The 12494-nt window shown below is 31.7% G+C and overlaps 1 protein-coding gene across 2 annotated transcripts in view; it reads left to right on the top strand.

Annotated features, from left to right (window-relative positions):
* Positions 1–12494, top strand: part of unc-45 (unc-45 myosin chaperone) — a 175398-nt gene that overhangs the window by 147023 nt on the left and 15881 nt on the right. For both annotated transcript variants that reach the window (XM_085820693.1, XM_085820694.1), the window contains exon 19: positions 4877–4994. In XM_085820693.1, the coding sequence (XP_085676819.1) occupies positions 4877–4994 (118 nt within the window). The remainder of the gene's footprint in view (positions 1–4876; positions 4995–12494) is intronic.

The raw sequence follows: 12494 nt of genomic DNA, 5'->3' as shown, positions 1-12494 counted from the left end.
CTTATGCCAAACTACCAAGCTTTATAAAAATCGTACGAGTAGTTTTTAAAAAATTAGCTCTCAGAATTTTAGCTCCTCAATGTTAACCGCTTCCCTTACAAATTTTTTTGAAAAAAAAATTGCAGAAAATCATCACATTTTTTTATTTTATTATTAAATATACAACAAAACGAAACAAATCAAAATATGTAGGTTTTAAGTTGAATTTTTAATTTTTTGAAGGTGTAAAAGCATTTATTTTTAATATTAGTTTACTATCCCGAGTTATCACGGGCAAACGAAAAAAAGTTAAATATTAATCTTTGTATGATAGTTTTTGAAACAAGGGACAACATTCTACACTGGTATCTGGTATCTTTTCTTACTGGCTTACCACTGGAATCTCGTTCACGGGAGCACAGAGTACACTGTCTCGTTGGATTTAATTTTTTTTATTATTTTTTCCCCCACCTTTTCATAATCACTATCTGAAAAATCATCGCTTTCGCTATCTTCCATCATCGCCATTATTTTATTTTTTTCCAATGTATGCATCCTTCTTTATACATTACTAATCCACAAGCCAACGTATACTATACAATAGGGAAACACGCGACCAGTCCCTCCAAAAGAACCGCGCAACCAACAAAATTTGGCAAACTGCCAATCAAAGCTGAATATTTCCTTTCATTTCCTCCAGACCGAGTAAAACCGTGATAAACAAAAATCGTACTAACAAATTTTGCTTCGCCCGAGTTTTCTCGGGATAATAATTAATTTAAATATATTCAAACTCGGGATAATCAGGCAAGCGGTTAATTGAGTTTGGTATATATTTATTAATTATTCTTTTTTTTATGAAACTTATTTGATTCTTCCTTTCATATTTCAAAATTTAGGTTCATTCCAAATAAAATTCACCCATTATAAAAAATATTCAATAATTTTTATAAAATTTTCAAAAAATTTTTGAATTATAATCTATAAAAATTTTACTGTCCTCTTAACGAAGATATATTTCTAAGCATACTTGCAAAAAATTACAGTTTTTTATTCAAAATTTCCAAAGATATATGTGAATTTATATATTGGCCCATTTTGAAATTTGGCATGTTTGTTGAAAGCAATAAAACATCAAATGTGATTTAGACACTTTGCTAAAATTATTTGGAAGTAGAAATGATGTGACTTTTTTTCCACTCATGCACAATGTAAAAAAGTAGGAATGAGGTGCATCTTTTTTCTGTTCCGGCATAATGGAAGGGAAAGGAAAATTGGTTGCCACATATTAAAAAGTTCACCAAGTGTATTACTCTTGGCGCAAACTGAAATATTTCACCAAAAAATTTTGAATTCTCCTACTTTTTTTCTCTAATGACTGCTGGAAAGCATTTACTTGCTTTCTAATAAGTGTTGCATCAGTCAGTATTATCTGATACTGGTTTTACAACACATCGATATGTAGCATAATATTGTAAAACAGTGTAAACCAAAATGCAAATTCCAAGTCCTTTAACATATGGCTAATAGCCCCTGCTTGATTTATTGCTACAGCTTGTTTAGATATTTGCTCTATTTTTCCCATGTATTCAATAAACTGTTCGCTGTATTCATGCACTGCATTAATAGTTTGACTCCATTCCATTTAGTACCTGAACCATGAGGTATCTTTTTTCTAACAATTTCATCTAGAAAGAAATTCTTTGTGGAGAGTTATTAAAAAAGTCAGTAATATCACTTGGATTCAAAAATATTCGAACTTGCTGATTCTGACTGGTTGCTTGCTCAACAGTTAAATTGAACTGAACATGTGCATATTAGTGCAGAATTACAAATTGTGCATTCTTGTAGGTATGTTGATTAGAAACTTGAACAGCACCACAATGTCTGCTCATCATGCTTGCACTATCATAGCTCTACATTATTAATTTCTTCAGTGCTACTTTTCCCAAACTTGGTTGGATATTCAACTATAGATTTTGCATCATGCCCAGGTAGATTCATGATTTTCAGAATTTCTGAACTGGTCGCCAGTTACTCAAAATGTATCAAGAAATGAAGTGGATGACATGTTAGTAGTTCTATGTGCTGTTGTTAAAACAAAACCTTTTTCATGTAGTTCTGATAGACAGTGAGTATGCAATCTAATAAATGAGTTTGAATTGCTTTTGACGTTCCCTTAAATACAGTGGCATTCATGAGATGGTCTTTAAGAGATGAATCAAGTTCTGCTGAGAAGTTGATACGACCTCTGAAATATTCCGGATTTAATGAATCGTTATGTTATATCCTGAAAGTCTAGTCCCAAATATACTACAAAACAGGATACAGCTATAATTTTTATTAGAGGATAATGATTTTTGGCAACCTTGAAATTGTGTCTTTTGACATTTGAATTGTGACTGTGAGTATTCTTGCTTTTTTTATTTTCTGAGTTAAATTTGATAAATCATGAACACTATAGCTCAACCAACTTGAATCATTATTCTGTTTTCCAAATGGGAGACATGGAAAACAAAACTGCCTGTTTAGTTGATTCACATCCACATATCCATCAACGTTTCTTATGTAAATCGGATTTGAATTCCTTTTGAAATCTGTAATCTTAGTTTTGTCACTTGGATAAGGTTCAGCAAATGTGTTAGCCTGAGTAATTTCATTTTAGTCCCTCCCCTCTCCCCAAAGACAACGTTGAAAATTTCATTTGCTTTAATTTTGAAACAATGATTTTACTAAGTGTCATCTTAACTGTTTACACAGATTCATAAAAATATATATACCAAAAATGATAACAATTAAAAAAATAAGAAGCAAACGGAAAAACGAAGTAACTAAATTTAGTAGGCCAAAGGAAAATTCAGACGAGGTAACTGCAAAAAGTGCAAGCTCCTGCACCTTGAGGATGCGTGAATGGAATGGTATCGGCGGTGCCTTTTCCCTCCCACTCCTCTGCCCACTTCTGATGCTATCAAATAGTTTGCAAGGGCATTTCTTCAATCTCGTATGCGATCAAGGGAGAAACCAAGTACTCTGGACTACAGTAACCTATAATTTAGTACATTAGCTATGTTTGCGTATTTAAAAAAGGAGGAGAAACTCCACCTGGAAATTGACAAAATTCTGGAAGTGTATTATTTCTTTTAATTTGTTTTACTTTTTCGTTTTTCTTTGTGGTTTTGCATGCTCATGTGCACAAATAGAGGTGCCACCACTGTTTGAGAGGTTAATATTTTTCTATCTGACTGAATAACTGAAGCTTAAAGACAATTTTTTTTGGGCGGGGGAGTGGAATGTTGCTAATGTTTGTTTTCTGCTTTGGCATAACAGTTGGGAAAAGAGAAAGAATTAGATTTGGAAGAAATTAAGTCATAAATGCTTAGTTATTTCATATTTTTAATTTTATGATTTCTATATGTCATGTTACTAGATTTAAAATCCAGAAACTTCTGAAATCTGGAATTGTCAAACTCCCGACAATTCTGGATCTTGTAATTTGCAGTATATTTATACATTTTTATGTTAATTTAAGAGCATAAAAATTTATTTGAAAATAGTCTTGCTGGTGGAGTACAGTTTTGTTTACATCAAATGCTTCAGTGCTTATTTATAAAAATGTTCTTTCATTTATCAAAAAAGTTTCCTTCTCGGTTATCTTTCTTTCTCTACTATGTGCTCCACCTGCATTCACATTAGCTTTCATTCTGGGAATGAATTTTATTATTGTAGTTCTACATATGTATATGTTTAGTAAAGTTAATGAATGAAAAAATATAATGATTTTATATTAAAAAAAGCTCTTAATATATATAGTTTGCACAAATAATCCAAATATAGTATCAAAATTTAAAAGAAATGTGAATGCATTCATAATAAAATACTTACTTTTTTTAATTTTGTTGATCGTTTTTTTATATAATACTTTTGCGCTGTCATGTTTTAAAATGGCTGTGGTCTTTTGCTTCCTAGCTTGTCAACTATTTCAGAGGGGGGTACCTATAATCAGAAAATACAAAAAATAAACTAAACCCTAAAACCCTTAGTTCGAAAGTTGGAAGATTAAATTACATGTACTATGTGTTAACCAGTTGGTGATGCAGATGTTTGTAGAAATTATGAATATTATGTATTTTAAATTATGCCAGATATATTAGGGCAAGGAAGCAAAACATGATTAAAATTTTAAGATTTATTATATGTATAATATATTGTTATGAAAAAAAATCTTTTTCCTCAGGTATGGCCGTAGCAATTTGAAAGGGCAATGCAATTGGCAAGAAAAATATTTTTTTATAGATAACAGTAGTAACTGATTCCTTGTATATAGAAAGAAGACATTTTTTGTGTTGTAAGGAGGAAATTCCGAAATTAATTTTATTAAATATCTCTTTGTCTATAATAATAAATTTTCTATATAAAAATGTTTTCCCTTTTAAAATATCAGTATATTTCAAATAATTCTCTTATTAAAAATGTCATTTTAGATGTAGTTTTCTGTGTATTCCTGTATATCAAAATTTTATAGATTGTATTATTTAACTATGCCAAAGCACACGATGGCTATTCGCCTAAAAGGAGGGATGCCTTCGTGGAGGACTTTCTAAGGGAAACTGGCTCATATACACATTACACATGGGGAAAACCACGAAAACACCCATGCAGCCAGCCCGTTCGCGGGATTCGGACCGAAGTACCAGTGTTCAGTGTCTTTACCGCTCGGCCGCTAGTGGGCCAGGGGAGAATTTTTTTTTATTTTTTATTATGAAATTTTTTGTTTGATATATATGAAATGCATTATTTAGTTTCATAAAATTACTTATACTTAGTATTTCTATAATTCTTGCATTTTATTTCAAGAAAGTTTATCCCATTTTAAAAAATGTATTGAAATATTTTTCAGGCAGAGAATATTGAAGGACTCTGGGATAACTAAAATTGAAGAATACATGTATCAAGAACATGTAATGTTACGTAGGGCTGCTACTCAGTGCCTTGTTAATCTTATGTTGTCTGAAGAAGTATGTACACATTCAGTAGCATACATATTTTTTTTATATTTATAATGTATTTTATGCATATATCACATTAAGCCTTAATTATGAAATAAAGCATTTAAGTATTTTAAGCAAAATTTTTTAAAGGAGATGTAAGAAATTTTACGTGGAAATATATTTTAATTGCCAAAGAGGGTGTAAATCTTTCATTATGTTATACTTCTTGTTCTTGGATCTGGCAGTGCCAGTTGAATGTGTGTTAGGCATGAATAAACTTGGCAGTTTTAGAAATCTTATTCGTAATGTTCATTTATCTTGATGTTATGTGTGATTTGAATTAGTATTTTTGACCCAAGATATCTTAAAATTCTTGACAGTTAATATAATATTTTATAGGAGATGCATTTAATAAAAATAACTCAACATACTCTAAAAAATTAAAGCACTTCTTACTGTTGTTATATGAATAATGGTTCAAACACTTGAAAAAGTACTTCATAAAATTTTAATTATTAAATTATTAACCCGTTCAGGATGGGCGTGTCATATATGCATCAGCAGCGAACATTACCTCACGGCTGGGTGTGTCATATTTGAGTCAGCATTTAATTCACTCTACCCGCTGCATATTTCACAAGTGCACATCTGTGTAGCCACCGAGGGAGTGGTTTCTAGGATGGACCAATGGGCATCGAGTAATATTTCTGTCATGTCACATGACCTTTCGCTTGGTTTAAGATTTAAGCAAGATGGTTGAAAATATTCTGCCAGTTAATTTAATCTGTACAAAATAATTAAAGCATCATCGATTTCTTCTGAAACTTTTCATTGCGAAATTAGATCAAATATAAGCAATAGATTTCACTACCTGGTTGAAAGAATTTGAAATAAATACAAACAAATGTTGGATACTCCGCAAAAATATCTATGTGAAATATTACTTGGTAAGTGGTAAATAAGATGAAGAAAGAAATATGTGATAAACATGAGCCCAAAATGCTATCTTTACATAAAATTATGCATATGAGAAAAATATTTATACCAATTACATATGTAAATAGAAGTCAGGACTTTTTATTGCAGTCTATATAGAAAAGATGTTCTAATAACCAGTGCAGAATTTTAAATTCAAAGTGAACTTTACTAATTTGGATTCGTATACATTTTAGTGTGTTAAATTTCATATTTAATAACTGCTCACTCTTACGTGTACTGTGTACTCAAGAAATACTCATCAAACTGAATGAATTTATCTTATTCACAACAATTATATTCAATTTATTCACATATTAACTTTTACTGTTAATAATGGATATAATCAGATCATACACAATATGTATTCTGAATCTTACACTTTAAAATTCAAAAGAATGCAAGCACTGAAATAAGAAAACACTAGATTCATTGTAACACTTCCAGTCCAAAAAATTATACACTTGAATTCTCTTAATCCACAGGTGTTAGTACATGCATAATACTCGACGCTAATTGTAGCTTGAGTCATTTTCTTGATGTAAAGAGAGATAATACGCCGTGAACATCAATCCAGATATTAATGCATGATAAAAATCACGAAGAAATGTCAGCGACTGCATGATAAAAATCGTGAAATTGAAATGTCAGCCATTAATGAAACTCATAAAAAGAAAGCACTACGAGATTTTCTGCTATTACACCATACATTTATAACTGCGAAACAAATACAAATTAACCCTTTCAGGACGGGCGTCCCATATACGAATTCCCTAAGAACGTCTCTTACAGCCAGGCATCCTATCCACGCATCAGTAAAGATCACATTCAGAGGACGGGTGATGCGTATATGCATTTTAAGGTGGAACGTTTTTCTAAAGGCCCACTAGATGGCATCCTGTGTCCATTACTTTTGAAATGAACGCAGTTTTAGGTTCCTGACCTTGAGTTTGATATATTCTGCTTGGTATTTTACTCTACAGCCTAGGGTGGGGGGGGGCTCTTTAAATCGCTGCGTGCTAATGAAAACATTCTTGTATCTGATTTATATCCAATTCCTTTTTTATTCTATTTTTTTCCTCTACTATGGTCTTTTAGAGTTACTGTGCGGAGTTTTTTTACGTTTTGCATTGCCTTCAGATAAATTTCCGTTCCTTCTTTTTTTATTTAGGAAAACCTCACCTCCTGTCTATTATGGTGGGAAGGTGCTATTTATCAGAGGAAGAATACCCTAGTATGGTTAGTGAACCATTTACTAATGCAAATGACAGTACTGATTCATTTTCTAAAGAGTTACAAAGTAATACTTCTTTGTGCTTCGCGATTTACCACACTCGTTTTCATTTTAAATTTTGTTACTTCTTACTGTAAATAGTCTTTATTGTGTTCTTTTTATTAGTTTTAAACTTTATTGATGGATTTTATCAATTAAAACTTTGGAATAATTTGAATAGCGCTTCTGAAAATTATTTTAGATGATAAGCAATTTTTTAAGTATATTTTCATGTAAAATAAAGAAAAAAATGTTTTAAGGGCTAATTTTAACATATATAAGAGCTCAAGTAATAATCTAAAATGATACCAAAATTTACGATGCTAGAAGCGAAACTTTTGATAAAATTAGGCTTAGCGATGCAAAACCTCCGTCCTGTACGGTGACTGCCTTTGATTCTCTTCCGTCCCGCACGAGCGTCTTAAACAAAGGTGCGCCATTGCGAAAAGGTTAAAACGTAAACAACATACGCTCACAGGCTCGAAGATTTAGCATCACAAGAGCAGTAGAAGCTCACTGGTTAGTTTTCGAAACCCCTCTCTCAGTGGCTACGCTGATGTGCACTTTTGAAAAATGCCGAACGCCCGGCATACCAGATTTGACTTTTCACATAGAACGTTTAATTAATATTTTTTGTTGCGGCTAGATGTAGCTGTATGCCTGTTATGGGGAAATATATCGAAAGTTAAGTATGTTTACCTTCATTCCTAGGCAGTGATTTTTATTTTTTGTATTTTGTTTCGAAATGAGAGTGAGATTCGTGGGTGGGTGTTGAGCAATGTAATGTCTCTTTAACTGGGTCATTTGACATAAACAAATGCACAAGCTCTAACTTCATTGAGGTACTTTTTATTTTTATTTTTGCGATATAGTAGGATAGACGTTCTATCATTAGAGATCTTTTTATTACTCGTATATTTTCCCTTTTTTTTATTACTCTTAGATTTTTCGTGCTTAGAGATGAATTTTTTTAATGGTCAGGGAAATGTATCTTTTTTTAATGGCAAACGAAAGCAGTATCTAAAGGTAGAATACAGTCAAAAGTCATTAATTCGGACACCCGTAATCCGGAATGATCTATAATCCGGACCTCAAAGCTACAAACTTTCTGCGCATGCGCATAAGACCTTTACGGCTGCAAATATGCTTGTGCGCGTGCGCAAAATACGTTTACGAGTGTGCGTTTAATGTATAACGGACGGTATAAGCTAAGCTAAAATTATCTATTTCAGTTAATGTTGCAGATTGCGTTGTTTCTTAATCCTCGAATTGGATCTGCCTTATTATTTTTTGCAGACTGTTAGAGCAATTTTATAAAAGTAAGCTTGAACTTTCGATTATGTCAAATAGAATTTCTGATATATATTTATTAATATGTAAAAGATCTACAAAGCGAAAGTATATTTCGAAGTTCATTAAACAAAAAGTGGAATTGCTGCAAAAAATGGATAAAGGCATATCCTTTGTTTATCTAAACTTTAACGTTTGTTTATCTAAAGTTTGTTTATCTTTAACGCTGCGGTGCACCATGAATTGGAAGTTGATCTGTCAGTACTATCCTTATCTTCAGGGCAGATGTTTTTATTTTATTTGGCTTATAATTGCTTACTAAATGTGGTATTTCCTCTCGATGTACTCGGTCTTTGATATGATTTAAATCAAATTCCTCATCATTATAATTCACTTCCGATAGCGAAGAAAGTAACAGAGGTTATTGAAAACAAAAAAATTTCAATTGACAAATTAGTCGGTAGACACAGCAATTATAGGACTTGAACAGCGGAACTTTGTAACTGAACAAGAAATTATGTCTGTTTATAGAATTAAGGAGAATGTATTATCACATGAAAAATGAAGCAACTTAAACAACTTACATTGAAAGAAATGTTTAATAAAGTAAACAAATAAATATTAAGCTCTTTTTTTTTTTGTAAATTTTGATACCCTTTAGATCATAATTGTTCTTTATTTCATAAATTATGGTTTCATATTTTTAATTTTATAATTTCTGCATGCCATCTTACCAGATTTAAACTGATGATCTATAATCCGGAAAAATCGATAATCCGGAATCACCGAAGTCCCGACGAGTCCGGATTAACGACTTTTGACTGTATACACAATCGCTAATTCGTTTGTGTTCAGTAATGTAATCGCTCCTACTGCGTCATTTTATATAAACCAATGAACATGTTCTGGATGCTCTGGAATACTTTTAATTTAATTTATTAATATTTCTTATTTTATTTTTTATGGGTTATAGTGGAGTAGATGTTCTATCATTAGAGACTTTTTTATTACTTTGAAACTAATATTTTGTAATCGCTTAGCAAAAGTATTTTAATTTTACTTTTTTTTTTTTTTTTTTAATTTTTTAATGGCAAAACTAAAGCACTATCTGACCATAGAACATATATAAATGCTAAATGAGTCAAATTTGCTGAGTAAAATAGCAGCACATATTATACTCCTGTGACTAATGCAAGGTTTGTACACCCATGTTTCAAAGAATATCATACACTGTCTCATTTTGAAACATTGCTTACTTTTCGTTGTTTGCTCGTTGAATTTTTATGAAAGACAGTTTTAATATTTTTAATTTTAATTATGTGTTGTGTTAAATAAAATCTGCGATTGTTTGGATATTTTTCCATATATATTTATTTGTGGGATAAGGGGAAAATTATAATATTCTGGAATGAGTATTTTATAAAATTTTTAAGGAGAATATAATACAGTCAAAAGTCGTTAATTCGGACACCCATAATCCGGAATGATCTATAATCCGGCTACAAACTTTCTGCGCATGCGTCGCGTTGACGCATGCATGTAAGACCTTTAAGCCTCGTTTCCACTACTGCGTACGAACGCGTTGCGTCAATTGAAGACACGCCTACTGCATCTGTACAAGCGTTTCCACTGCTGCGTATCCGTAGAATATTTTCATTTTCCGCCACTAGGTGTCACTGTAATATTTTGGCGCCAAACAAGCAGTTCGCGAGTTACGACGCTGATTATCTGAGTTTTCCCGCTTAAGCGAGTATTGTTTATTTTGGATTTGATATGGATCCTGACGTAAAACCCAGAAAAGTTTTTGTTTACTAAATTCCATGTTATTGGAAATTTTTATTTCTGCTTATGAACTGCGAAAGTTAAGTACACTAGCAATTTTTAGATAAGTAAGGTTATAATGCATATTATGAACATCACTAATTCCATAGAAGCTGAAATAAATTTGAAATTTTTTTTTTTTTTTCCATTTCTAAAAGCCTTAAATATTGATGAAATAATATATATATTATTGGAGGAAATTTAAATAAATAAGAGCATAAATAAAATATATATTTAACACATGTAATAATAGAAATAAATTATAAAACACGAATATAGATCAAATTGGAACAAAAAGCTGAGAAAGTTGCAGACAGGTTGCAAAAAGCGTATGGGATTCGAACTCACGACCCCCAAAAGTAAACCTTATTACCGTCAGCTTCACCACTAAGCTAGCATCACACGGGAGACGTATGCATATTTTGGCTTATATACATCATCAGTAAATCAATTCTTAAAACTAAATTTTTTGGTCCTATTTCAGTGTGCTATCGTCTGAAAAATTCACCAGAGTGTTCTTCAGCTTCTAGTACATTTTTTACAAAAAACATTATCTTTTAAAGTGGCGTTCCGATTGAAGTTAAACGGGCTGCTAAAAATATATTTCATGTGCTTACAAATATATGTTGGCCAAAAACATATATTTATAAAGGGAAATACAAATTTAACATACTCTTTAATGTAGTGGAATATTTAAAAGGCTATCAAATTTAATTTATAAATTAACGTTTTTAGTTTTTACCTGTTTCAAAAGAAAAAAATAACAAATCTTTTAATCATATCTAATTTGCTATAGGAGTTTTATATAGTCAGACATTCATTTTTATTAAAGGTAAATAAATGAGTATGGAGAACTAGGAAATAATTGTCAGGACAAATTTTGCTATTTCATGGACTTGGAATTATAATTTTTGGCCGCTGATTTTCTTGAACTGAATTTCTTGGCTGATTTATCTGATTTTATCTGCGAACAAGTACTGTAGTTGCAGTTATCTTATTTTTCTTATCTTTTTTTAACTGAATTCATCTGATTGCTGACTTTTTCAGTACGCAAATTTCTCATTATAATGTTAATTCAACTATAATGTATTTTTTAGCGAAACATTCTTTCTCTAAGCCAGCGTTCATCGCTACCTCTGCCGCCATTAATTGTTGGTGACAACACCTGATTGCTCCTTTTTTACCACATGACCACAACGCATCCGCAGACATATGGATAGAAATTGAACATTGTTGAACTCCATCCGTATGTCATCCGTCACCGCACATCGCCCGGATTGCAGATGTCAATCAAAGTGAATTCGTTCGCTGATTGGATAAGCACATAGACACCGCAACACATACGCAGCAGTGGAAACGGGCCTTTACGGCTGCGAATATGCGTGTCCACGTGCACATAATATGTAAGCATGCGCATTTAATGTATAACGGATGGTATAAGCTAAGCTAAAATTATATAATTCAGTTAATGTTGCAGATTGTGTTGTTCCTTAATCTTCGAATTGGATCCGGCTTATTATTTTTTGCAGACTGTTAGAGCAATTTTGTAAAAGTAACCTTGAACTTTCGATTATGTCAAATAGAATTTTCGATATATATATTTACTAATATGTAAAGGATCTACAAAGTGAAAGTATGTTTCGAAGTCCATTAAACAAAAAGTGGAATTGCTGCAAAAAACGGATAAAGGCATATCCTTCGTTTCTCTAACCATTCCGAAATCTGTTTATCAATTTCACGCTGTTCTGCGGCGGAGGGGGGGGGATTCTGCAGCGCGCAATGAATTGGAAGTTGATCTGTCAACACTATCCTTATCTTCAGGGCAGATGTTTTTATTTTATTTGCCTTATAACTCCTTACTAAATGTAGTATTTCATCTCGATGTACTCCGTCTTTGATATGATTTAAATCAAATTCCTCATCATTATAATTCGCTTCGGATAGTGAAGAAAGTGACACAGAGGTTATTGAAAACGAAAAAATTTCGATTGACAAATTAGTCAGTATTCTCGACACAGCAATTAGGACTTGAACAGCTGAAGTTTGTAACTGAAGAAGAAATTATGTCTGTTTATAAAATTAAAGAAAAAGTATTATCACATAAAACTAAGCAACTTACATTGAAAGAAATGTTTAATAAAGTAAACAAATAAATATTAAGCTTTTTT

Source organism: Stegodyphus dumicola, chromosome 7 (assembly GCF_044657685.1).
Source record: "Stegodyphus dumicola isolate Sdum_Otavi_A_Nest chromosome 7, ASM4465768v1".
Classification (NCBI taxonomy): Eukaryota; Metazoa; Arthropoda; class Arachnida; order Araneae; family Eresidae; genus Stegodyphus; species Stegodyphus dumicola.
The sequence above is the reverse complement of the archived record's forward strand: the minus strand, read 5'-3'. Positions and strand labels throughout refer to the sequence as shown.